This window comes from Pseudopodoces humilis, chromosome 10 (assembly GCF_049639895.1).
Source record: "Pseudopodoces humilis isolate 2021_Gansu_Grassland_sample_001 chromosome 10, ASM4963989v1, whole genome shotgun sequence".
Taxonomy (NCBI): Eukaryota; Metazoa; Chordata; class Aves; order Passeriformes; family Paridae; genus Pseudopodoces; species Pseudopodoces humilis.
The window spans coordinates 13,000,787-13,027,345 of record NC_142209.1 but is presented as its reverse complement, the minus strand read 5'-3'; the positions used below and the strand labels follow the sequence as shown (position 1 = coordinate 13,027,345).

The window sequence follows — 26,559 nt, the reverse complement described above, 5'->3', positions numbered from 1 at the left end:
GCTCTGAAATTCCACTTACATAAAAGTGGAAGTTGCATAGAACTTCCATAGAACTCAGCAACTTAGGATATCTGTATGCTTTCAGATAAAATTCAGCTCTCCAGCATTATGACTATTGCTGTTTTGTTTTCACAGGGTGGTTCATATTCCTCACAAAAGTACGGTGGTAGCCAAGTAAGTATTGCCTCCCCCAGAGGTTTTATGATGGTTTTAACTTCTGTGATGATTGATCAATATCTGATCAGCAATATGGTAATGTAAATTCTAATTATTTTGTTGTTGTTGTTTCTTAGCAGAGTGGACCATCATACTCCCAAAATTATGGTGATAACCAGGTAGGTAGACACCTGGTAGATTTTCTCTGGTAAGAGAAAACCTTACCAGATTTTCTCCTGATAAGAATTTTTATAATACTTGATAATTTATCCAGATGTCTTGAAAATGGTATTTGTTAAAAAGAACCTAGGAAATTGTTTATTCTAGCTTTACAGCCTCTGAACCAAATCACAGTTTCTTCTGAAATAGAGTTTATATTTGTTTGTTTCATAGGATGGATCCTACTCACAAAACTATGGTGGTGGCCAAGTAAGTAATACTCTATTTCACTACTTACATATCTCTTCATATAAACTTTAGCCTCTGCTCAAAATCAAGTTTTTTATATTCTAACTTTCTCCAATTTTGATTGGTTTTTTTGTTTCTTTTAAAGGGTGGATCATCCTCAGACACCTATTATGACAGTCAGGTAAGTAATTATTTCTTTCTCCTAGTTACATATTATTTGTAGTCCCTGCATCAACTTTCTCAAAGATCTAATAAAATGTAATTGTTTCTGTGCTCTCTGTGGTTTAGATTTGTTTTGCTGGGTTTTTTTTCTTTACTGAAGATTGGAACATTCCCTGTCAGCTGCTACTGCAACTATGGATTTGGCTCCTTTTTGTCTTATAAAGATCCTAATTAAATTTGACTCAGCTTCTTCTTTGCATGAGTATCTCTTCTGTCTTGTAAAGTAAACATGAAAGTGTATTTTTAGCAATTAATTTTTGTGAGAAAATAACTGGTATCTTATCTCCTTCTAGGAGTCACAAGATTCCTCATATGATAATAATCCCAATGCTTGTGATGATGTGAGTATGCTTTCCTAATATATTTTCATCACTATATTTTTCACCACAACATTTTTCACGTAGATGAGAAAATATTGCTCTGCTAGATGCAGTCTTTGGAGCAAAATGATCCAGAAAAAATGCTGAGTTTCCACACTAACAGCTGTTTCAGCAACTGCCTCTTGCTGAAAATTTTCACATATATATTTACAGATACAGTTAGTGTTTTTAAATGCTTTTAACTTGATGAAATGAAATATGAATAAAAATATTTCAATGGCTTTGTAGTAACAGATATTTTTGTAAAATCTAAGGGTGCATTTTACATTAATTAAAAAATACCCCCAAAACTGCAAGAAAACCTTTAAGTACACACAATGAAGGCAAGAAGAAGAGACAGATATTCCACCGCTTTTCATGTTACATTTGTACCAATCTAAGGTTATTACAATGTTTTTAGACTGGAATGGTAGAATTTCAAACTAATTTAGACAAAACTGTGGAGAATGGGAGCAATAAGTAATTTTTGTTATGTCTGTATGCAGCATCAGAAACAATTTGTTTTCTTTAAGCTTACTTTATTTAAATAATTCTTAAAAAAGGGAAATCATGTATTCTTTTCCAGAATGAAATTACCTATAGTGCCAATGGTCAGGTAAGCACTTTTTTTGTTCTGTAGTGTTCAAATTCTAATGATTAATGACAGTGTTAGTAACTGAACACTTCTATATTAGACCTTTAGTATATGATTACTTTATAATACTCTTCAAAAAGTTAATGATTTCTCTGTACTCAAGGCTGCTGCACAATTACTTCTAATCAGATATATGTTTTCTTCAAAATTGATCTACTTTGACTGGATAATTTGGGAATTAGCCACCTGTGTACATGAGGCATGTAGCCATCTCAAGCTTTTCTCGCTTGTTCAGATTTAATGTTACTTAAGTGCTGCTATTGTAAAGTAACATTTGTGCCTGGTATTACCCACTATTACTTTCTCTGCCAAGATTTTCCATCTGTCCTACAAGCATGATTAACATGAATAGATTGTGACCAAGCAAATACACTATTGTGTAAATAAATTACATTTTCTCTATTCGTTTCTGTTCATAAAGCTTATTCCATCTGTCACAGCCTCCTTTTGTTTTACTGCCATCTAGAGTAACCTGTCATCAGCTGCTTGCCTTTTCAGTTCTCAGCCATTCACTATTCTGCTTCATTGTTTTCCCTATTTTTCCTCTGTAGGACTTAAGTACTGCACCAAACTTATTTTAGAAAGTACAGAGGCCTTATGAAAACATCTTTTGTTTTTGGCTTGTATTTACCCTGAATGCATTGCACTAGGTTAAATTCAAAATGTTCTGAAAAAAAAATCCTTCATCAGCAAGCCCTGTTTAGGAGCCTACTCACCTCCTCCTTTGTTCATGAAAGATGTTAGTATTCCCTTGGTTATCTCCATCCAGTCTGTGTGGCTGGACTGCATTGTAAAAGAGTTTGCTTCTAAACTTTCTCACAAAGAAGGACGGGGAATGCTAAAAACTTTAAAAAAAAAAAAAAAGAGAGAGAGAAAGGATCCTTATTCCGATTGTATACTAAACTACAGCGGTTCAGCTGAGGGAGACTCCCCTAAGCAGGAACTTCTGTTGGAAGAGAGAAACTGAAAACAGACAAAGAATATGCTTTTAAATAGTCTTACTGCTGATAAAAGGAAATCTCCAGACATTTGCCTTTTTTGCTTTTTCCAAACATCACCTTGACAAGTAGTAGATTTTTGCTAAATATTTCATGTAGACAACTACAGCTATAAAGCACTAACAGGCTTGTGGCTCCTTTGCAGCGTTCTGGTTGTACAAAGAAGAAAGTTGTTGTTGCCCGAGTAAGTAACACTTTTTTTCTTCTACTTTTTGCCTGTTTGTAGGATTTTAGTCCCAGCTATACCTAACCTGTCTTAATTATACCTATATTTTCCCTAATCACGTTTATAGTAGTTAATACCCTCCTACATATGGGAAAAGTAAAATAAAATTACTTGGGTATTTGGTCTTTGGATGAATCTCTTTAAAGAAGGTATATATATGAAAAAAAAAGACATGAAAATTGTGCTTTGAAGTATAGGGCAGCTCAAATTTCTGTTCTTCATTAAGCACGTACAGAATTGGTCCAAGCTTAAGTTAAAATTAAATGAGTATCACACAAACAAGAACAGCTAACATTTTAGCTGAAGGAAGACAGAATAATAAGTAAGAAATAATAATGTTTCCTAATTTATTGTGCTCAGTAGTTGTGTAGGAGATACAGACACCTGTATTGTATAGTTGCAAGTCAGACTCAGCAGTAGCCTATAAAAACTATGTGCAAATAGCATTTATTTTATAATAATGCTTTCCTACTCAATGTATACAAAAATGGGTCTGGAGCACTTATTAAGAAATAATATGGAAGAAAAAAAAACCTATTACTGATCATGGAATTTTCATCTCCTAATTGTAAATGTTATTGTTTTTTAACAGGACACATCGCATGTTTTAAGCAGAAGAGCCTATGATGTACAGGTAAACTATTTCTGTCCCTTTTTCTGAGCTACTGCTGGTAGTAGTAAGCTCATAGCTCCTTGTGTATTACCTACAAAACAGAAGGATCTAGTGTCCACAAAAAAGAACTGATTTTCTTTAGGGTTAGGTAGCTTTTTTTCCTAATAGAACTATGCATTTTATTTTCTTACCCTTACAGACACCTGTAATTTTTTTTTGTTTCTTTACAGAATGCATCTTCTTCAAATAGCAGCCACTCTGACATGCAGGTAGTAATCTAGTGTCAACTGTTTGATATCAAGGAGTTTTCTGATAAATTATGTTTCATTTTGAAAGTTATATTCCAGTAATTTTTCTGTGCTGAAGGATTCTATTTTGATTTGACAGCATTTTCCCTATAATGTTATAATTTTGCACAGTTGTAAATAGTGATATTAGGCCTACAATATACAGATTCTTCTATTCCTTCACGCCACTAAGCAGATAAGAATAGCAGGTGTTTCTTTGCATAACGTTTTGTAAAATCAATTTGAAAAACACAAACTATATAGTTTCAGATTCTTATTTTATAAACATTTTTGCATTCTTGATTGTAATGACCATACATAGTTTCATTTTGCATTTGGTAAGTAGGTACATTTTAGGGATTACATACTTCTGTTACAAAAATAGGTCCAACTTTCATATTCTGTAGGATTATGTACTGCTGCAGCAGTGTTTATATTAGAGAATTAATGTGAAGTTTAACTGATACAGAGTGTACCTTGTTCTGCTTTTCTTAATATCTTGGATTTGTACCCAACAGCTTCCCAGGAGTTTGAAATCCTACTACACCCAGTATTAAGTAGATTTAACAGTAGCATAGTCCTCTGTCTCAGAGAGTTTGAAGTTTAATTCAATATTGCAGACAGATCTCTGAAAGGTTCTTTAATTAGTTTCCCTAATGCCTATTCCCTGTGAATTGTATCAAGCCACTTAATTAGGTTTCATCCTAATCTATATTTTCACAATAATTCAACAGGTTATGTTAATTGGTGCAGGGAAATAATAGAGTTTGTAATAGCATTTTTCACTATTTAGTTTTATACTTTAGATTCTAATAAAATGCTTTAATAAAACATAATTGTTTCCTTCACAGGGTGGATCATTTATTGCAACCAGTGGATCAAGTAATCAGGTCAGGATTTTCTTTATTTTGAGCTAGTCTTGTTCAGATAGCTTCTGAGTAATTAAAGTAATTAAATTCAGAAATAGGAATTTAAGTAATTTTACATTGGAAGATTGGTGATGCTATCCATTAATTTGTAAATGAAGTGACCCTATTTGTATTAAATTTATCAGAAATGGCTGTCTGAAATAACTTTTTAGCACTGTCTCAATATAATGTGTTTTATGGGTGATAGCTCAATGGGATACTCCTGACCTGAAACTTCTCTCTTGCTGAGGCATCTGCCATTGAGATATCCTACTGAGAGATGCACTATCAGACTGACTTCCAAAGCAAAGGTTAACTGTGCTGTCCCCTCACTTGTTCTAGGTACAGCAAAGGTCACACCTTCTCTGCAGTCCCACAGACTTTCTTCCCTTAAACAGTTTTGCATCTGAAATAAGATTTTATTTTAAATTTCCACAAAGCAATAATTGTTTCACCTTTTTTTAAAAATTTGTAGGGTGGCTGCATTTGTCCTGATGGAAGCAGCGGTCATAGACAGGTAATTATTTTTCTGAGTTTATACTTCCTTCTACATAATGGAGTATTTTGAATTAATCACCTTGTAAATATGGACATTTGGTTAACACTAATGATGATTTCCTTAGTATGGGTAGAAGTATATATAATTAAATGAAAGAATGAGTTCCACTTAGCTGCATAATTACTATTTGACCACTAATTTTCTGTAACTATGCTTGGTGATCCACATGCTCTGTCACTTGACTATTATGTGCCATCTATTAATTGTTTTCAAAATCCAGTCAATATACTTTGTAGTAACCACAGTACTTAGTTGTATCCAGCTTAGTTTCCTTGTCCTTCTCACTGATGCAATAAAATACTGTGACTAAAAATATCAAAATATGATAAATATCTCAAAACACAATCTCTTAAATAAGCATTTAAACTGTCCTTTCCCCTATAGAGAATCATAGAAATTTCAATGTCAGTTGCATTGGATAAACTTTTCTCTTAGGCAATTACTCTGGACCAGGAAAAAGGCCAAGAAATGTGCTTATGTGGGCATTATAGACTAGCTTTACCAGGCTTCTGGCTTTTAAAGCCACCTTGGATTTCAAAGTAACCTGTCTTCTACCAGGATACATACTTCTGAATCTTTTATTGAAGCTGTATGTAATTAAACCCACTTGAATGGTATAGTATTTTTTTAGTTTTGGATTTCAACAAGAAGCATTTTGTGAATTATTCTTTCTGTAAAAACCCCCAAGCTATTTAAACAAACTAATTGTATAGAGAAATTACTGCTTTCTGAACTTAATTTCATTAACTTAAAATATTGCAACAGCTATTTTAGTCAGGTACAATACTACCTCTTTGACCTAATTCAGCCTAAGCAATAATCATGGCCTACATGCTTTAAAACATAAACTAGGTTATTAAAATAAATAATACTGAAACTTTATTAAGGAAAAAACTTTTTATTTATTGCATGATGGTATAAAAAAAATCCATTTATAAGGAAAAAGGTGGAGATTTTTACACAAGTGTTTTCATTCTAATAAACATTTTTCTTGGCATGCTTTAATTGTTGCAAAAAATGTTTTCAACAGAAATCTAGCACAGCTTGATTGAGGAGAGTGTATTTAGTTGGTATCAACAAAAATTTTCAACATGAAGAAAATAAGACATCAAAATTGGACAGATTAGAAAACCAGTTCTCAATGCAGTTGTGTCAACTTTGATACACAAGAGACTTATTTTCCAATTTGCAATCTTATCAGCTGATCAAATTAATTTCTGATAAATTATGTAGACTTGATCTTTGCTTTTGTGGTCTTATTTTAATTTTCTGTCCAGGGCCTCCTACACATGGTAGCTACAGTGCTAACAGTAGCATGTAAACAGATTGGCCATGATAGGTTACATTCTAATAACAATAGAAAAGCAAGGTATAGGTAGATGTATATGTCTAAATAAACTAAATAAATATTACATAAAAGAGAGAGTCATCTGCTTCATAGGGAAGTGGTCACAGCACCAGTCTGACAGTTCAGTAAGAGTTTGGACAATGCTCTCAGGCACATGGTGTGACTCTTGGGAATGTCCTGCACAGGATGAGGGGTTTGACCTGATTATCCTTTGGAGTCCCTTCCAATTCAGTTTCTTCTGTGATTCTGTGATTCCTTGAAGGTACTTCAGCAGAGGAGAAAAATTTTTGCAAAAAGCTTTCTTTTAGATTTAAAAGGTGGGAGTTACACAAAAGTCTCTTCAAACTTGGAGAATATTATGAATTAGGAGTCAGAACTGTACATATTTGAACCAGCTGGTTTCAAAGGAGAAAATGGGTTTACTTATGTGTGTCCCCAAATTCCTCACACTGCAATTATTCTGCTTTTTCTCCAAGCTTCATTTAAAGACAAGATCTTAGTCTAAAATTAGTCTCAGAGGAAGCAGTCTAACCATAGAATAATACTTCCCCTGTTTTGTATATAACAGGGAAATGACAGAGTGAATGTTAGGAACTGGTAAATAGTCTTCTCCTTTAAGCAGTGAGCTGAAAAATATGCTCTCCTAAATACTCTTTACACTTTGGAAGTCCCGTATTCTGGCAGTTTTTAAAAAGACCATAAAGGTCATGATCATCTATGAAAATACAAAGTCTGCAAGGTATGATATAGGATTCTGCAATTAGAGTAAAACTAAATGTTAGTGCTATTCAGATCTTTTAACCTGAACAGGAAATAACAGAACCTGCTACAGGTTTCCTTATCTCTAAAAAAAGTATGAAACCAGCATTCTCTTTTAATGTTTGCTGTAAAGTTTTCTTTGAAAGAATAATAGAATATTATATATTGAATATTATATATAGAATAATAGAATAAGAATAAAGAAATTCACAGTGGACTCATTTATGTAAAAGTCTATTTGCAAAAAAATAGCTAGTCTGTGTTTTCATTTCAGGGAGCCCCAGGTTCTTCATACAGCACATATTCTGGTAACCAGGTAAACATTCAGATAAAATGCCCTATTCAGCAACTCCATCTGAAACCTTCCCTGAAGGAGTAGCCAGATATCAATCAGTAACCCATTCTGTCTTCTGCACAGGGAGGGCCTTTCTTCTATCCTGGAGGATCCTATGGACAGGTAGTAGTTCTTCCTCCCTCACCAGGATAATACAGACTCCCATCCTCCTGGTTCCGTTACTCCCAATATTGTAGGTGCTATGACGTACTAAAATAAGGCTTGACTGTTATTACTTAGAGCAGAAAAATTAAATTAACTCTGATGTAGCCTGGTGGTGTGAAGCTCAACAGAGAACAGTACAGACTGGTCTCTGCAGTTTCTTTGCAGTATTCAAGTTTCAGAAAGCTAAGAAAATAGCTGCCAGAAGATTTCTTCCACTTTAAAAACAATAGTCTTGAGTTTTACTTAGGCACATAAAAATTAGCTCTAAACTAGGAGAAGGGATAAAGTGAGAACCAGATGTGCAGGTATTTAAACTCTCATTTGCAAGAAAATAATTGGCCTGTGTTTTTCTTTCAGGGTGGCCCAGGTTCTTCCCACAGTTCTTACTCTGGTAACCAGGTAAATATTTGGGTCACTGTGCCTGCACAGGAGCAGCCTGTAAGTGTTGTTTGAGAGAACATTCAACTACAAAACAGTAAATTTCTATGTTTTCTCTGCAGGGAGGGCCTTCCTTCTATCCTGGTGGATCTTATGGACAGGTAGGTGTTTTTTCTTTTTTGTAGATAATAACAGACTTCTTTAATCTTCATTCCTATATTCCCTGTGTAGTGGCTGCTGTGAAATATATAACACACAAGAGTTGAGTCTATCATCACACATAATTATTGTATCAGCTGTCTGTACCTCACAACATGAAATCTGTCAGATTAAAAGACTAAATTTCATTAGTTTTTTTTCATTACGACTTCCATGGAATGACCTTTCATCTAACTAAAAAATTAGTGATAAAAAGTCCCTTTTTGTTTAGCAGTATTAGCCTAAAGTGAGATTTGGATACAATGGTATTTACACCACCCTATTTGCAAGAAAATAGCTAGTCTGTGTTTTCATTTCAGGGAGCCCCAGGTTCTTCATACAGCACATATTCTGGTAACCAGGTAAAGATTCAGATAAAATGCCCTATTCAGCAACTCCATCTGAAACCTTCCCTGAAGGAGTAGCCAGATATCAACCAGTAACCCATTCTGTCTTCTGCACAGGGAGGGCCTTTCTTCTATCCTGGAGGATCCTATGGACAGGTAGTAGTTCTTCCTCCCTCACCAGGATAATACAGACTCCCATCCCTCTGGTCAACAATGGTCTTGAGTTTTACTTAGGCACATAAAAATTAGCTCTAAATTGGGAGAAAGAGTGAAGTGAGAACTTGGTGTGCAGGCATTTAAACTCTCATCTGCAAGAAAATAATTGGCCTGTGTTTTTCTTTCAGGGTGGCCCAGGTTCTTCCCACAGTTCTTACTCTGGTAACCAGGTAAATATTTGGGTCACTGTGCCTGCACAGGAGCAGCCTGTAAGTGTTGTTTGAGAGAACATTCAACTACAAAACAGTAAATTTCTATGTTTTCTCTGCAGGGAGGGCCTTCCTTCTATCCTGGTGGATCTTATGGACAGGTAGGTGTTTTTCCTTGTTTGTAGAGAAAACAGACTTCTTTTATTTTCACACCTATTCTGTCCTTGAAAGATGGAAAACACTTTTTTGGGAGAATCAAATTAATCAGGTTTTTTTTTATTTTCTGTGCAGGGAGGGTCTTCTGCTTATGATGGCAGCAGTGAATCCTATGGTCAGGTAAATACTCTTTTTTTACACTTTGTGTAAATGTTGCTGAGGGCCAATACCCTGGGTGAAGTAAATATACAGCTATATCTGTATTTTGTCTCTCACTATATTCTAATGAAAGTGATCTTTTCTTTGAGGAATCAGTAAATTTGTATATACTTTTAACTAGTTAGCCTGGAAGTTTATAGGGAAGTACAAGGTAAGGTGCCTCCAACTTTTAAGGCTCATTCTCAACAATGCTAGCTTTAAATTACCTGCAAGATGAAGATCACTTCAAAAGTGGAAAAAGAATTTGAGTTAAAAAACATGTAAGGTTAGTATTTTACAGAGAAATAACTCTGAGTTGCTTAACAAATCTGATAACTGAGTAAATAATATTTTTTAAGAAGATCCCCACAGTAAGTATATATATTAAAAAAAAATAACCTTTTTACAATATGAAAATTATTTCTGTTTTCTGAACAGGGTGGATCTTCTGCTTATAGTGGTTCTGAGACTTATGGCCAGGTAAATGTTATTTTCTCCTACATCAAAAGCTTATGCTTGCTATGTTGGTAATTATGTGTACTGGGTTCTATGTTTCAGTTATTTTTATGCTATTTTTCAGGACAATGAAAATGCCATTTTAACTTTTGTCTCTCTTTATCTTTGTAAAAACTCAAAATGTTTCCACAATTTACAGAACATGAGGCACTATGTATGCGTTTTTAACTATGCCTTGTGATTACTCAATGCTTTAACTCCTTTATTGTTCATGTGTTAGTTCATTCAGAAGGAAAATATTTTGTGCATTTACTTTACACACCTTACTTATGGAGAAGCTGTTAAAAGTTTAAATAATGGGATTTTTGAATATAAAGAATGACAACTTTGCAAATTAATTTAACGTAAAAATTTTTTGTTATAAAAATGCATGTTTGCAAGGAGGGTTTTATCCCAGCCTCTTCTGCTTAAGCAACAGGTAAAGTTACATATTTTGTCTTTTCTTGCATATTTCTCAGTTTAGGTAAAATTGGAGATTTTAAGCATTTAGTTAGTTTTATTCTTCTATTTTATATTCCCCACAATTAAGAACATGTAAGAGTCCTTTTTACATGAAAATCTATGTTTTTTCATTATTTTACAGGATTCAGCTTCCATGGGAGCCAGTGAAACGGAATATAGTGTAAGCATTTTTTCTCAACAATATCAATGTCATAATTCATTACCTTTTAAAGTATCTAGGTGCCTACACAGACCTCCACTTTATCTGATGTCACGTGATTGTGCTATACATGATAAGGACTTCACAAATTAAAATTGCAGTTACAACACTTCTGACTTCTAACAATCAAACATTTTTTGAATTGGTTGTTACAAGCAGCAATTACAAAGAAAGCTCTTCTTATTTCACAATTTCCATCAAAACTCAGTATTAGTACATGAGTACTTCCTTCTTTCCATTAGCAATTCACACTACATTTCATTTTTTTCCCAATGCCAGACATAAAATATTCAAATTCCTTCATCTATATATTGCATAGGAATGGTCTGGTTTCATGAAGTGTGGTGAAAAATGTCTGCTTTTCTTAAGAAGATGTCTTTTCTCCTGACTAAAATATATTTCCTTAAATTCTGCTGAAGCTGTTTATAAAATTTGACAATTCCAGTGTTTTCCAGGGTCCTTTTTAGTAGGAAATTGCTCTCCACAAGTAATTTTAAATTCAGCTGTGCACTTTGGTCACAAGTATACTGTGTCGATAACTTCAGTGCTGTCTCTATACCAAATCTTCTTATGGATATTCAAGAAAGCTAAAGTATGACACTACAGAGGGCCCAAAAACCCCTCTGAAAGAAACTAAGGTGTAACAACATATGTGTACCACATCTTGGTCTTAAAAACCAAGAAAGCTTTTAAAAGGCTGGTGTTTTCCCCTGAAACATTCTGAAGGAAAGAAAATAGAGATGGGACCTCATTCCTTTATTTCACTATATCAGGATTCAGCTATCAAAATAAAGAAATGCCATTCTCCAGAAATGAGCAGAGAAAGAATTTGTAGACTTCTTATCCTACAGTGTTTATCTTCAACCTTCCCACAAACAGTACCTTCCTTTGCTTCCCACCTTTGCTTAGAAAGGAATAGTAATATTTGCCATGGCAATAATAAGATTCTGATATTTTTTAGGATTCCTCCTCACCATCTGGTAGCCGCCAGAGTGAACGGGTAAGCAGTCCTTCCATTATGGTATTGCCAGATGCCAGCCCCAGTGCTTGGCAACAGCAGCACCTAATTACATCTCCTGTGGAAACCCTGAGGCAGTTCCAGTGTGAGACAGAAAACCCTCAAGAACAGTGGGAATGAGGATATGGATAAAGAGTTAAAGTACTGCTAGAAACCCCAGCTGATGCTGAGGTGTGCTCTTGAATTTCAAACTCACATCACAAATGTGATAGCACCATTTACTTGTTCAGGACCTTGCTCTTTTTAATCATTGCTTGACTGCAAAGAGCTTCAATACCATGATTTGTCCAGCACTTAGAATAAGTGCAACCCTTTGCTTTGTTGTGCTGTAAGACTTATTTATGAAGGCTTCCATTTTCCTATCATTTTTACATGGCACATGCTGTGATTATTCTAATGACACAGACTGAGAAATTATTTTGTTAGAGATAGAATTCTTTCAGCTGCTGTATCCTAGAGAATATCTACCACCAAAAGAGCAATTATCAATAGTCATGAAAGGGTGTGTGCTGTTTTATACAGAAAGATGGCAGATTTTTTTTGTTTTTCTTGAACAGTCCATGACAGAAAATTAAGGAATGTGGAGAAGGAAAGAGGAGTGTTTTTCTTCCACTCTGATCTTTCCAGTTTTTGGGGTTTGGTTTTTTCATTTAATTTCAATACATTTTTCCAGGATTTTTATTCCCCAGGAGGCAGCCAGTCAGGTGGACATGTAAGCATCTATTTTATTTATTATTTGAAGTTCCCTTCAAAAATGGCTGTACTATTTAAAAATTATCCCAGTGAGTAAATGACACCAAACTGTTTATTTCTTGGAATTTGTCATGACATCTGGTATTATGTCTTGTGAAATCTAATTGCAAACTGAATTTAAAAATTAAAAATTTAATGTGTATAACAGTCTTGTTCTCCAGAAACCATTTCAAACAAAAAAATATTGGGTCTGCTTTTTTCAGGGGTCATCTTCTCAAAGTGGTAGCTACTCCAGTGGACAGGTAAATACTAAATCTTTGTATTTTTGACCTCAAGTATCTGCCACACAAAAGTTGGAGGCCTCATGTGGTATTACAGCAATTTTTAAACTGTGAACAAGGTTGATTCATTCTTCCTTACATATCTCCATGTAAAAGCCCAGATGCAAGTGGAGTAGTCAAACATACATTTAATGTATTAACTGGTGTTTTAACACCAGGAAAAATGAAAGTAATAAATATTTGGCATTAATTAATATATGTTAAACATGAAGTAAGTGATTTTTATATTTTTCAGGACTCAGCCTCATCTGGAAGCAGCCAGTATGGGGGGCAGGTGGGAAATTTTTCTTCTTTGTTGTTATTGTGATGGGTTTTTCCCTCAGTGTATATATTTCAAGAAAATATTAGTAAATTGGCAATACCTAAGCTTCCAGACTACTCTGTGATTTATTTTATCCTCATTAAAATTACTACAGATAAAATTGCTTTCTCAACTAAACAGATCTTTTCAAACTTAGTTAAAAGAGTAAAAGACAATATTTTGTATTTAAATTCACGTGTCAAAGAAAAATTTTTAAATGTGAATGTAACATTTACAGGGTTCACCTTCCTCAGGAGGCAGCCAGTCTGGTGGACAGGTATGAATTTCTTTCTCCACAGTCTTCAGCTGGGCTCGTGTCAGGCACTCAAATTTACTTCTTTTATCTTTCCTTCACAAGAACTGTTTTCCTTCACCACTGTCCTTTGTGCCCAAAGCCTCAGCAGTGCATTGCTTCCTTTTGGAAACAATTTGGACATCCTGCAAGCCAGAGTAGCCAGTAGTAACTGTTTGACATGTGTATTGTAGCTTCTGTACTTCCTTTGGTGCTAAACAAATTTCATGCATATTGAACGTGGAAAGTGAGACACTGAATGAACTCCTGGCCACCAACAGTTAGTTTTATCAGAGATGAAATCATCTGCTTTCTGTATCATCTGTAACATGAAACAGTACTGCATGTACTCCTGGTGCTCTGGCCTGTTTAGGAAAAAAAAAGTCTTTCTGTGGTGCTACTCAGAATTTTTTACTCATCCTTTTGATGGGTAATGTTTTTAAGGTAAAAATTGTAGGTAAGAGAATTTGAAGACAAAATAATTAGCATTTTGTTGCCCCATCAGAGTGCAGAAATCATTGCATAAGATGAAATAGACTCAGTTCTAGAAATTGGGCAGTTAAAATGTAGCTTTATGGTTTGCATGCTTGGGATGGTAGAATTAATTTGAGTTGTAACTAAAATCCATTTCAGTCCTGTGTTCTTGATATCTTAAATACTTTCTGCATTTTTACAGGGTGGATGTGATTGTTCTGGGGGAAGTTCTGTAAGTGCTACTTGTTCATTATACATTTTCTTTCACTAAACAATTTAACTGGAAAATTATGTGAAATCCTATTTATTTTCAACTTACTTATTTGAATGCACTCTTAATTTGACATTCATTGTTCCTTTGGTGACTTAGATGGTTCTGATATGGTAGGAGCTATTTCTCATTATGCCAAGATTCAGTGTTACAGAATCATTGAATCATTTAGGTTGGAAAATGCCTCGAGTCCAACCATTAACTCAGCATTGCCAAGGTCACCACTAAACCATACCCCTAAGTGCCACATGTACATGCCTTATAAACACCTCTGGTGGTAGTGATTCAGCCCCTTCCCCAGCAACCCCAGTGCTTGATAATCCTTTCAGCGAAGAAATTGTTTACTGAAATATAATCTAAGTCTCCCCTGGAGCAGCTTGAGGGAATTTCCTCTTGTTCTATTGCTTTTTACTTGAAAGAGAGGACCAGCCCCCACCTGGCTACAGCCTCCTTTTAGGGAGTTGTAGAGGGCGATAAGGTTCCCCGAGCCTCTTTTTGTCCAGGCTAAACAACTCCAGCACCTTCATCTGCTCCTCACAAACCTTGTGCTACAGACCCTTCCCCAGCCCCGTTGCCATTTTTGAACACAATCCCACACCTCAATGTCCACCTGGTAGTGAGGGACCCAAAAGTGAACACAGGACTCAAGGTGGAAGCCTCATTAGTCCCCCCTTGGTATAGAGAGACAATCACTTCCCTAGTGATGCTTGCTGGCCACATTATTTCTGATAAAAGACAGGAAGCCCCAGAGTTGGCAGTGAGTTGCATTTCTGAGCAGTGATGTCCGTTGCCATACAGTATTTACAGAGATGTGTATCTCTTCTCAAAAAAAACCAAAAAGATTGCATTAAATACCAGAATTAATTGACAAAATATCTATCATTAAAGAATGCTAAAATAATATCCAGTCAACAAAATTGCCAATCACAAAAATTTGTATAAAAAAATCAATGTTTACAAAATTTAAAACAAACAAAACCAAAAACTGAGGGACTTCTCACTTGTGCTTTTAAGTCCATATAAAATTACTTGAAGACTATGAAATAGGGTAATCCCCATTTTCCAAAGCAAATCATATGTGGTCAATCAACATGTAGCATGTAAAGGATGTTCCTGCACCTTGGGTAATACTCTTATTTCCTAGGCAATGAATTATAGGCAGATACAATATGATACTTCATGATTTATGGTCTTCTGGAACAGAAAATAGTTTCTTTCTCTCTTGACAAATTGATAAAAGTAAGTGAAGTGTAAGTGTAACTAATTTCAGGCTGTGATAGTCTTCCTTTGGAATGCTGTGGAATAAATATTCTAAGGTTTTCTTTCATTCATAGTTTATGATCAAAGACAAAAGCTAATTTTTCTTTTCTTTTTTTCCTTTATAGGGTGGATCCTCTACTTTAGTCAGGAGTGATTCCTCTGTAAATGTAAGCAATGTCCATCAGCTTTTAAGATTTTTTAAAAAAATCTTTGTTTTATCAATATAATGGCTAGAGAGAATAATAGAAGTCATACACTTGTGAAAATAATCTACTTTGGTTACAATTTAAAATACACACAGGCCATTCCTTTTAATTATAACAAAAAAATGTACACAGGGCATTCATGCAGCTCTCCCAGTTTCTCTTTCCATTTGAAATAGTTTTCATTCAAAGGGAAGACTTACAGTGAAAAATATTGCCAAAAACACAGGCAGATAACAGTATAAATATTTACTTCGGGAGTCAATTCCATTGGCATCCTTGGAATTATGTAAAAATATCCCCAAAGGACATGGATTTATGTGATTGTATACCTCTTAGATAAATTACTGCAAGAAAGTTCAGTATTAGTATTTATGTACTACTGTCTTTCAAGAAGTTTTGCTTTAAAAGAACAAAAGTTTTGTTTCTTTTAGAGTAAAATAATTGGTGGTTCTCTTTGCTTTTTTCCCCAGGACTCATCTTCCTCTGGAGGCAGCCAGTACAACAGCCAAGTAAGCATTCATTCCAAAAGGAGAGCCAGTTCTGAAAATGATTGTTAATCCATTCACTCAAATTCAGTTTTTATATGGAAACTGGGTAAAAAGAGCAAAAGCTCAGTAAATTAAATTCATCATTGAGTTAGATATGGACTAAAAATTATAACAATGGGGTTTATAGGAAATACTGTCCTTGCTTTGGAAAAATTTGCAAAATGAAGCTCACCAAAAAAATGAGAAAAGAATAAATCAAATTGCATAATTTTATATTTCTATTGCACCTAATTCCATTGTGAATAAAAACAAATCCAATCTCGCCTCTTTAAAGAGATCCCTTGTTGTATGAGGTTTCAGTAATTTTTCTTAGTTTGGTTTTCAGAGTCATGTTAGGTAGCCCATATTTTACCCCTAAGTCTGGCCCAGCATTCAGTTTTCCAAATAAAAAAAATGCCACTCTCCAGAAATGAGCAGAGGAAGAACTGGAAAAAGTACCACTTTAACCTTCCCAACATGTCACACAAACAAAGCACCATGTCTTTGTCTCCCACCCTTGCTAAGGATCTCAGGTATTTTCCTAACTTACTTTGCTCAAATTCTAGTTATTAAAGCATTCCAAAGTCCTGCTCACCTGCCTTCACTCTTACCTTGCTCTCTTGCTCCTGTTGTCCTGGCAGAGTCATGTTTTGATTAAAGGAAATCCCACTCTTATCTGGTATTCTTTACAGGATTCATATTCCTCTGGAGCTAGCCAGTATGGAGGACATGTAAGCTTTTCCTTTCAATATTTTATATTATTTTTTATAAATAGTTGACTCATATTAAGGATCTCAGTTTAATATATTAAGAAAATTGACAGTGGTCTGTATTCTGTAGCAATATTGTGAATTCAAGGAAGACAAAAAAACCCAGAGTTTATTCTGGGATAATTACACACAACACTCAAATAACAAAGTATAGATGTCTTTGCCACTTCTTTCCATTAATTAGTTAATTAGTTAGTTTCTGTTAATTAATTAGATGCTCAGAAATAACTGATTATCATTTCTTTCCCAGGAGTCATCTTCTTATGGAGGCAGCCAGTATGGTGGACAAGTAAGCATTAATAGTCCCCATTTTTGTAGTTTATTTACTGTCCACCTAACTATATCTTAGCTTTAATTTAAAATATTTTCGGTAAATCTTTTCTGAAGTATTCTGATGCTACTGTAATTAAAAAAAAAAAACAACAAAAAAAAAACAAGTTCAAATGAAGATCATTATCTAAGACTAAGATAAAACAGAATGTGAAATACATGGTTGACTCAAATGAGTCTTGAAATTTGCAGGTCTAGATATCATGTCTCTCTGAAGGAAATCAGTACTTTACAAAGCTAACAAGAATTTTTAAGTCCTCACGAAATGATTCTATGAGTCTATGAAACAAGTGTAAAAAGGTTTCAGTCTCCATTTTTTGTTTATTTTCAGGGTTCAGGAGGCAGCCAATATGGTGGACAGGTGAATATTCTTCCCTTGTAGTGTTTACTATTTTATCAGAGAGATTTGGTAGTTCTCTCTGTTAAAGTTAAAAGAACATTTTAAGGAGGTTGGGGTTTGGTTTGGGGGTTTCTGTCCATTTTTTATCTAATTTGTTGCTAAGTATATAATGGTTATAAATGTATGTGATACCAAGCTACAGAAGAGTTTTTAAGATGGAATTTCTGATGCATCATGGCAAATGCAGATAAGCCTCACCCGTTTTGGCACAGTCTTGTTCAGTCCACCCGGAGTTCTGCAGCGAAGGAAACTGGGCACTCCATATGGAGCATGGTTTAAGGGATTACTATGACAGAGACATAAAGATAATTTAATTCTTTTTTTTTCAGGGTTCACCTTCTTCAGGAGGCAGCCAGTATGGAGGACAGGTGAGAATCTATTCCTGTGTAGCTCTTATTCTAACACACAATTTCTACATCAAAACTTGTTATTTTTATATTGACTGAAAAAATGTTTTGTGAAAACTCTGTTTATCTGATAACAGATAGGTATCTAAAGATATATGATCTGAAGCAATACAAAAACTATGGCTTCTGTTGTATTAAATGCAGTTCTGGCTTTGTTCTACTCTTCAACCTGCCCTGCTGCTGTCAAGGTTTCTTAGCTCTAGCAATTAGGAGCGGCTAGAAGCAGACCCATCCCTCCTCTAGCTCATTTCCTTCAGCAAAATGCAGTATCAGAAGTGATATCTGAAAAGCAGCATGGTTTAAATAGGAAGAGGGGAGAAGGTGAGGAGTTACTAAGATTCTTCATGCCCCTGTGAAATGAAAGATGACAAAATTCCTAGTGCTGCCTGGAGGTATAGCCTCTAATACGGAGTGACACATAAAGCAATAGGCTGGTTGTTTATTTTTGTTGTGCAACAGAGGAAAAAGACAGAGATTCTTTAAAAAGCACTTAAAGAAGCTTTTTGATTTGAGAAATAATTGGCACCTTTGCTACAGGGTCCATCTTTGCCAGGCAGCAGCCATTATGGAGGACAGGTGAGAACTGTTTTTCTGTTTATGGGTTGTTTTTTTCCATTGTTCACCTTTTTTTTGTTTTTGGTGAAAATCAGACCATTTTTTAAAGTGTCTTACAACTAAACAGTGTTTAGGCAGAATAGACAAATATCTGACTTTCTGCTGTGCCAGCCCACTCACATAAGCAAAGCATAGAAGGCTGTTGTGAGCATACAGTCCAGTATGCTGCTGGTGTGAGCACTACTCACACCTGCCTGAAGCTGACTTTGATTCAAACTTCATTATTCTGTTTAAACAGCAGCTGCTGTAAAGGCCAGGGGATTTCAGTATGGTTATAAAGTAAATGTTCATGTCCCTGTGGCACTTAAATCCATGGAAAACAAATAAAAGTGTGTTTTTCTGTGGCAGGTCGTAAGTTGAAGAATGTGCAACAAATATGAATACTTTTTCATTTCTTTAGGGTATAGCTTCTTCAGGAAGCAGCCAGTATAGTGGACAGGTAAAACTTCTATTTTCATGGTATTTGCAGTTTGGGTACACAGTTCATCAGGAAAACAGACGGGTATTTTTTGCAAAAAAAGGAACATTCTAAGATAAAACAGCTTTAAGCCAAACTGAAGGAGGATTGCTAAGTATGATTCTGTCTGGTATTTCAGAGCAAATGATGCAGGGGCCTGTGACACTGCATGGAAATGTTTCTTCAACATACCATGGTTTAAAAGGACAATTTTTTGTGTTACATTTAAATGGAAGCAATTTGGAGGCCACAGAGAACAAGTGAGAATGTTACTCAGTAATACAAAAGTAATTAAGTTTCTCATTTCTTCCAGGGCTTTTCTTCAGGAGTCAGAGAGTCTGGTGGACAGGTATGCTTTTCTTTCTCTGCACTGCTCAGTTCTGCTAGTGTCATATACTCACAAATTGCTTTGTGTTACTTTCCTTCACAAGAACTGTTTCCCTTCACACATTTCATCCAGATTGAAAGTGGAGATACTGAATAGTGAACCTCTGGCCACCTCTTACTAAGTGTTATCAAAGTAAAAGTTACCTAATAGTCCTCCAGTGGAAGCCTGTATGTATCTATAGGATCATAGAGTTCCCTAAGTTGGAAGGATCCTCAAGTCCAACTCCTGGCCCTGTGCAGGACACCCCATGGATGACACCATGTGCCTGAGAGCATTGATCAAATGCTTCTTGAATTCTGACAGGCTTGAAGCTCTGGTCTCCTCAAGGGAAATACATGAGATCTGTATTACTATTTAAAATTTTTTACTTATCCTTTTGTGAGTACTGTAAATACCTTTGTGAGTTACTGTAAATATTAAATGAGAAGTTAAAAGAGTCTATTTAAAAATTTGATCAGTAAGTGCACAGCTAGCCTAAAAGGGCAGGGGAGAGACAAAGAAACTACCTTTTTAAATGGAGCTTGATAAATTGATGAGCAATGTTTTATAGTCTGTTTTCTTAGAGTAGCAGAATGTGAGTTTGATTTACTAATTCAGAGGCCTATTCCAATCACAGACCCAGGAAAGTAAGTTTGGTTGTGTTTTGTACAGGGTGGGTGTGTGTGCCCCGGTGGAGGTTCAGTAAGTATTTTTTGTCTTTATGTATTTTTCATAGTACGTACACATACTGGAAAATTCCCAAGGAATGACATTTCTTGAAATGATTTTGTCGGTGAAGTTCTATGTATGATGAAAGCTTTTTCCACATTATGCCAAAGTGAGCAATTTTGAACTTGCTAAAGGCAGAAATATTAAGTGACTTGCAACCATAGTATTGCATTCAAAACTAGCTACTCAGTTTGTAAAAGAGAGGTCAGGGACTTTTCTAAGAATCTGTTTCCCAAATATCTCATAGTGTACCTGTTGGGTTTTTAACTTTGCTCTTATGATAGTTATTAACAGTATGATTGAACAAGTGAAACTTAGATTAAAATCTTGGCTCCAGGTTCTTTCAGAATGGAGCAGAGAAACACATTTGGAAAAGTTAAAGCTATTTCCATTTTTCTATCTAATTAGTATATTTCTTATTTCTTTGCAAATTCCTGAAAAAAAACCCAAAAAAACCCTAGCATACAAAATGCCTCCCCCCCCCCCTCCCCATTTTGCTGAGATTAAGTTAATTTACTCCTGAAGGAGGGTTCAGTTATCTGGTTTTTTTCACAGTCAAAACTGCTTGGATGCTTGGATCACTACTCCTCTTTATTGGTCTGCGTAATCAAGCAAAATGACATGCCCAAGTATATAACCCATGTCATATATGCCAATTCTGAGAATCAAAAGTGTTGAAAACAACATATAAATTAGAATTTATATAAATATAATAATAATAAACATTATACATATCTATTACTTGACATATAAATCAAGATGAATCAGAATAAAAGTAAGCAGTATAAATGACTTGATCATTGCAATAGGTCAGTGTGTTCTCTTGGTTTTCCTTTCTGTGACACTGCAGTTAATACAGAGTAAACATTGGTGTTTCTGTTGAATGCAGGGCTCTTTCTCAGGAAGCAACTACCATGGTGGACAGGTAGGCAGTTTGTCTCTGACATTTACACAGATTGGTTCCTCAGGAATAAACATGCCTCAGTTGCCAGAAGCCATTAAATATTGAGTTCAGTTTAGTCATAGAGATAGGTAAAATAATTCCAGAGAGTGCATGGGGCTTTTATTCAATCACTCTTGACATTTCAGTTATACCCTTCTATAGACAAGAGCCAAGATTTTACTTTGTAGTTATAGAAGCTTTCTTACCTTAAAAAATTACTGAAGAATCATTCACTGGGTTCATCTCACTGCATAAACCACCCATATGATGTGTGGATAATTAATCATCTGCCACTGCATTAGTAAATGTATAAAGTTCTTCCAGTTAATATTGTATGTGTATTGTATGTGTATTGTCTATATTAGGTTCAGGATTTTTTTGCCATTTAAAATTTTTGTTGCTATTAAAACAATTATTTATAAAATTTTTGCATTCTTTTTACAGGGTTCGTATCCTGGAAGCAATCAGTACGGTGGACAGGCAAGCATATTTTCTTTGTTTTCAAGATCTTCTTTCTACTTGCAATTTATTAAACAAGAAATATCATGCAGTACATATACTGACAGTTTTTTGGGGTCATTTTACTCCTAATAAATATTTGAAAATAGGACTGTCAGTAGCTAGAGTCTACTTGAAATGGAGTAGCATGAACAAATTTCCAAATAAAGAAATTCTGTAGATAATTCAAGTTGTTTTATGTCAGAATGCCTCTTATCTCAAATTATTATTTTAAATTTTAATTTATATGAATTTTCGTATTTACATTAAATACTTGGAAAATTTGGTACAGAATAAACCAATAGATACTGCTTTAAAAAAATATAAATTCTGATCTCCTACACACAATAACACTACTTTCCTCTTCAGCTTCAACTCAAGACCCTTCCTGTTAAGTGTGTACCTTATGCAGACTGTTTGCCACTGATTCAGAAATGTTACTAGTGCAAACAGCTGACAGATTAAATGGATGACTAACTCATACGATGGAGCCTCTTTTTTATTAGTATTACTGTGTTTGCAATGTCTCACTCTACCATACTAAAAAAATAATTTCTTTTTACTCCACTGGTGAGCATTGGAGTTCAGTATCACTCTATTAAAAAGATAATCTCATGAAGAATGGAGAGGATTCTCAATAGCTACAAATCAATTTTTTTTTCCCCAAACTACCTATTTGGTAATATTAGCAATGTTTTTACAATAATACACATGATGCTCTCTGGACATGTTTGACATAGTAGAAAATCACAAATAAAGTAGATTGGGTTTTTTCTCTTGAATAAAGCCATATGTAAGACACTTTTGATCCATTTCTTTATGTAACAGAACAACCTCAGCAGGTGTTTTGTGACTGTTTTCCCAATTTACTACTTTCAGCTGTTGAAGAACTTAGAGGCATTGAAGTCAGAAGTCTTTCACTGCATCTTTTTAGATTAACATACTTTCCAGATTATGACTGAGATCTGTCAAAAGTTCTGTGATGTTTCATTCTGCACAGAAAAACGAAAAGAAACTGATGTTAATTTTCTGTGTTTGTTTCATTTGGTTTTGTTTTGTTTTTTTTTAATAGGGATCTTATCCCTCAGGAAGCAGGCAATATGGTGGGCAGGTGAGTATTCTCTTTCCATCCCAGCACTTCTAACTCCTTCCTAACATACTTTCTAGATCGGGTCAGTTATTTGATGCTGATAGATATATTAATTTGGCAATTTTATTACGTTTAAACAGTGGAGGTAATATGAATTGAAGTTGTTTCAGTAAGGTGAATAAAAGACTTGGTTACAATGAGTTACTGCTCTGTGTAAAATATTCCTTTGAACATAGTACAGTTGCCAGGCTATATTTCATGACACTGCTTGCTTGATTCAAATTGCCACTGTTGTGGTATGGAGTACAGAGTGTAAACTTTAGGTACCCCATTTACCTTATTTGTTCAAAGAACAATCAAATAAGCTTGTCCTAAGTACTGCAGAAATTGTCTCAAGACAGTAATAGAAGAGTTTTCATTCAATTAATACAAATTTGATTGCCTTCTTACAGGGCTCATATCCTTCTGGAGGCAAGCAATATGGTAAACCAGTAAGTACAAAACATTCAAATTTACATTTCTCTTTTCTTACACACCTGTTGAAAAAAACACTATATCAAGATAGTTATGGACTAGACAGTTTTCTGAGAATTACCTTAATATGCAAAGAGTGTCACAGAATTTACTTATCTGGGATACTCTCAACAAATGCAAACATAGTATTTATTTTCTCACAGTTTTGAAACAGCATTTTACTATGCAGCTGAACTTGTAGTAATCACAGAAGGACACCATTAGATTTTTGTGTATGTGTGTATGTAAGAAACTTTTGAACAGCTATTTCTGTTTAAATTCATAGTAATCACGCACTTTGTGCTCAGAGCTCACTTTTTCATTGATTTTGTATGCATTTCTCTTAAGTATTTCTGTCTTGCTCAGAAGAAAGCACTTTTTCTTTTCAAAGGCAATAATAGTTGCCATTGAACTATGCATATATTCAACTTCTACCATTTCAGACTACTCTTTTTACTATGTAATTTGGACCTTGCTCTTGCCATTCAATAGCAGTTGATACAAATGTTTTAGCTTATCTCTTACAGAAAAGATGTACTTGTTATTAAACAGTGGCTATAAATGGTACATTTTCTAATACATGAATCCTAGGCGAGACATTTTCTGTACCTATTCGATGGCATTTCTTAAAGATTTAATGTTTGTAACATTATCAAACCCCAGATTAGGCTGATAAACGAAAATCCTGTTGGCAATGCCATTCAAATAAGCAGAGCCACTTCACCAGAAAACTGATTAAGATGCTTTCAGAACATCTAATTTTTCTGTACTCACTTTTATTTTCAACTACCTTTCTCATTAGCTTTCTTTAAGCAGGGGCTGTAAAGGCATCTTATAATTTACCTTTTTTTGTTGGAAGTGTCTCTTTTTTCCCCCAAAATAACCATTGACTAATACCAGGAGAATGATTGTTTAAGTGGACCTTATTACTTTTCCCATTCCATATATTAAACACAACTATAAAACTGTTTCTTCTTGAGACTTTTGTATTAAATTGTCCAATACAACATTTGAAAGAACACTCAGAAAGATGTTAAATATTTGAATTTCAGATAAGATTTTCCTTGGGATTTTTGGATGACTGGATACAAAACAGTGTTAATTCTTCTGTGGTCTTTAATTCCAGATAGCAAAAATATTTAAGCACAAATAGACTTAGAGTCAAAAACAGGTATCTTTTTTTCAGGGTTCCTCTTCCTCAGGAGGCAGTCAACAAGGAAAGCCAGTAAGGATATTCTTCTTTCAGTATTCCACAACCAAATTAGAAATGGGGATATTGGGTTTTAAGACAGGTAACAACAATAAAGGTGACATTTCAAATTATGTTGAAATGGTAAATGTATGAGAAAAAATACCAATAAAAATTGGAGTATTTTGTTCAAACCTGCACCTTAGAATGAGGCAGCATTTATTCCTCCCATAGCGAAGTTTTGACCGACTCTGTTTCTTACTCACAGGAACATGCTTGGGTCATTCTAGTAGGAATGATGTATTTAAATATCAGGGTAATTGTTTCAGTTACCAACTCTGTAGCTCAGACAAGACACGTTGCTTTGACCCATTCCTCTGAAACTCTTCATGTAATGAAAAGAACATAGCTGTGCTTATTTGAGACCATTCAATCAAAAAAGGGGGGGAAGTGCAGTGAAAATGGTAAAATCAAGATCAGACTGGCTAATACCCAGGGCATTTTCAGAACTGCTGTGTGCTCTTTGGATGATGTTCACTGCAGCTTTGTATGACAAAATTAAATGGTTCATATTACTTCACAGGGCAGCTCTAGCTCAGGAAGCACTTACTCTGGGAAACCGGTAAGAATACTTTCATCACAGTACTTTAATCTTCTTTTCTTAGTAAACAAAGAACCTGGGTGGTGGGCAGAGAAATTTTGGGATGATTTGGTCTGAAGAAAACATTCTGTATTAATATTAGTTCAACCTTCCTCTTGAACAATTTAAAACCATGCTGTGGGTTAAGCTATTAAAATCTCATTGATCACAGGAAAAACTGTGTTCAAAACCATTGGCTAGAAACACCTCTATAAATTTATTTGTTTGTTTGTTTGTTTTCAGCACTCACCTTACTCAGGCGGCAGTCAAGTGGTAAGAACTTTTCCTCTTTGTAGTTTCTACTGGTTTCTTCCTTCTAAATGTCACAGAAAACTGAAATCTGTCAAATTTCCTACATCTGAATAAATGTTTGAGAACACATGTGCAACATAATAAATGAAATAGTCTTAACAAAAATGAAGTGGGACCACACAGGTGCTTTATACTTTTGACCATGACAATCACTGAAAAACATGTGTTGATACGAATGTGGAACATGATCTTTTGACATCAGAAATGTCTACATAATAGATGGGGCTAATAGAAAAATATTACTGTGAAAATTTCTACTCTTTTATAACAGCAATGAAGAGAACTATTTAGAAATGGGTTTATCAAATTTCTCTCTTATTTTTTTATAGAGTTCTGCTGGGAAACACTCCGCTCCCCAACTCCTGATGTTATTCAGCATTTTGAGTGCCTTTGCTCTCTCTGCTGCTGTATCAAAATGGTCTATATGAACTTCTGAAGTGTTACTTGACATCCCAAACACGGATTATATTCCATATTATTAGATTACTTAATGTAAAGAAAAAAATACCATTAAGTCAAATTGGCAGATGCTACTTGGCTGTTATGTTGCATGTCTAGCTGGTATGTCATGCCCCTCATTAGTTTACCTCTGGTTTTAGTCATTAGTAGATACCATTAGTTGTGTCAGTGTTTTAGGCATCATTTTAAGAGAGCACATTATACCCTACCTATATGATTTATTTTTATTTCCAATAGTGAATGCGATGAACACCTACCTGAAATGATTGGTGTGACAAATGAAAACTTAGGAAATATTTGGTTATTAACCAAAAGTAGACAAAGTGAAATAAATTGTTGTATATGCAAACTGAACATTGTGCCTGTTAATCATCGCATAAGACAAGGCTAATGTAAACTTCTGATAAGCAATTCTCCATGGGACAGAAGAAAAGATGCTGAAGTGGTATCAGAGTATTAGTTTTAGTCTTTTGTAATCTAATGTAAATTCAATATGGAGATTGCAAAGCAAAAAAAAACAAAAACTACCAAAACCCAACAACTCCACAGGACTGAATTTTTTTGGGTTAATTAAAGTTTATTAATTAGAAAAATGAAACCGCTCAGAGCAAAGACATTATGAACTCCATCCAAACCAACTT

At 34.8% G+C, this 26,559-nt stretch overlaps 1 protein-coding gene across 20 annotated transcripts in view; it reads left to right on the top strand.

Moving 5' to 3' along the window:
- Positions 1-26,272, top strand: part of LOC106628086 (uncharacterized) — a 51,095-nt gene extending 24,823 nt beyond the window's left edge. For 12 of the 20 annotated variants that reach the window (XM_088060110.1, XM_088060128.1, XM_088060121.1 and 9 more), the window contains 46 exons: positions 136-174; positions 294-335; positions 550-585; positions 710-745; positions 1,080-1,127; positions 1,732-1,761; positions 2,944-2,982; positions 3,617-3,658; positions 3,868-3,906; positions 4,776-4,814; positions 5,308-5,349; positions 7,773-7,814; positions 7,917-7,955; positions 8,355-8,396; positions 8,498-8,536; positions 8,894-8,935; positions 9,038-9,076; positions 9,265-9,306; positions 9,408-9,446; positions 9,577-9,621; positions 10,078-10,119; positions 10,739-10,777; positions 11,778-11,816; positions 12,508-12,546; positions 12,791-12,829; positions 13,104-13,142; positions 13,408-13,446; positions 14,138-14,167; positions 15,592-15,633; positions 16,143-16,181; positions 16,892-16,930; positions 17,220-17,258; positions 17,631-17,660; positions 18,029-18,067; positions 18,644-18,682; positions 19,122-19,160; positions 19,492-19,527; positions 20,218-20,247; positions 21,164-21,199; positions 21,662-21,697; positions 22,788-22,826; positions 23,258-23,296; positions 24,505-24,543; positions 25,091-25,129; positions 25,391-25,420; positions 25,789-26,272. In XM_088060110.1, the coding sequence (XP_087916236.1) occupies positions 136-174; positions 294-335; positions 550-585; positions 710-745; positions 1,080-1,127; positions 1,732-1,761; positions 2,944-2,982; positions 3,617-3,658; positions 3,868-3,906; positions 4,776-4,814; positions 5,308-5,349; positions 7,773-7,814; positions 7,917-7,955; positions 8,355-8,396; positions 8,498-8,536; positions 8,894-8,935; positions 9,038-9,076; positions 9,265-9,306; positions 9,408-9,446; positions 9,577-9,621; positions 10,078-10,119; positions 10,739-10,777; positions 11,778-11,816; positions 12,508-12,546; positions 12,791-12,829; positions 13,104-13,142; positions 13,408-13,446; positions 14,138-14,167; positions 15,592-15,633; positions 16,143-16,181; positions 16,892-16,930; positions 17,220-17,258; positions 17,631-17,660; positions 18,029-18,067; positions 18,644-18,682; positions 19,122-19,160; positions 19,492-19,527; positions 20,218-20,247; positions 21,164-21,199; positions 21,662-21,697; positions 22,788-22,826; positions 23,258-23,296; positions 24,505-24,543; positions 25,091-25,129; positions 25,391-25,420; positions 25,789-25,887 (1,836 nt within the window). In that variant the 3' untranslated portion in view covers positions 25,888-26,272. The remainder of the gene's footprint in view (positions 1-135; positions 175-293; positions 336-549; positions 586-709; positions 746-1,079; positions 1,128-1,731; positions 1,762-2,943; positions 2,983-3,616; positions 3,659-3,867; positions 3,907-4,775; positions 4,815-5,307; positions 5,350-7,772; positions 7,815-7,916; positions 7,956-8,354; positions 8,397-8,497; positions 8,537-8,893; positions 8,936-9,037; positions 9,077-9,264; positions 9,307-9,407; positions 9,447-9,576; positions 9,622-10,077; positions 10,120-10,738; positions 10,778-11,777; positions 11,817-12,507; positions 12,547-12,790; positions 12,830-13,103; positions 13,143-13,407; positions 13,447-14,137; positions 14,168-15,591; positions 15,634-16,142; positions 16,182-16,891; positions 16,931-17,219; positions 17,259-17,630; positions 17,661-18,028; positions 18,068-18,643; positions 18,683-19,121; positions 19,161-19,491; positions 19,528-20,217; positions 20,248-21,163; positions 21,200-21,661; positions 21,698-22,787; positions 22,827-23,257; positions 23,297-24,504; positions 24,544-25,090; positions 25,130-25,390; positions 25,421-25,788) is intronic. The other 8 variants (XM_088060112.1, XM_088060119.1, XM_088060118.1 and 5 more) reach the window with 8 other exon arrangements.
- Positions 26,273-26,559: the final 287 nt, after the last annotated feature.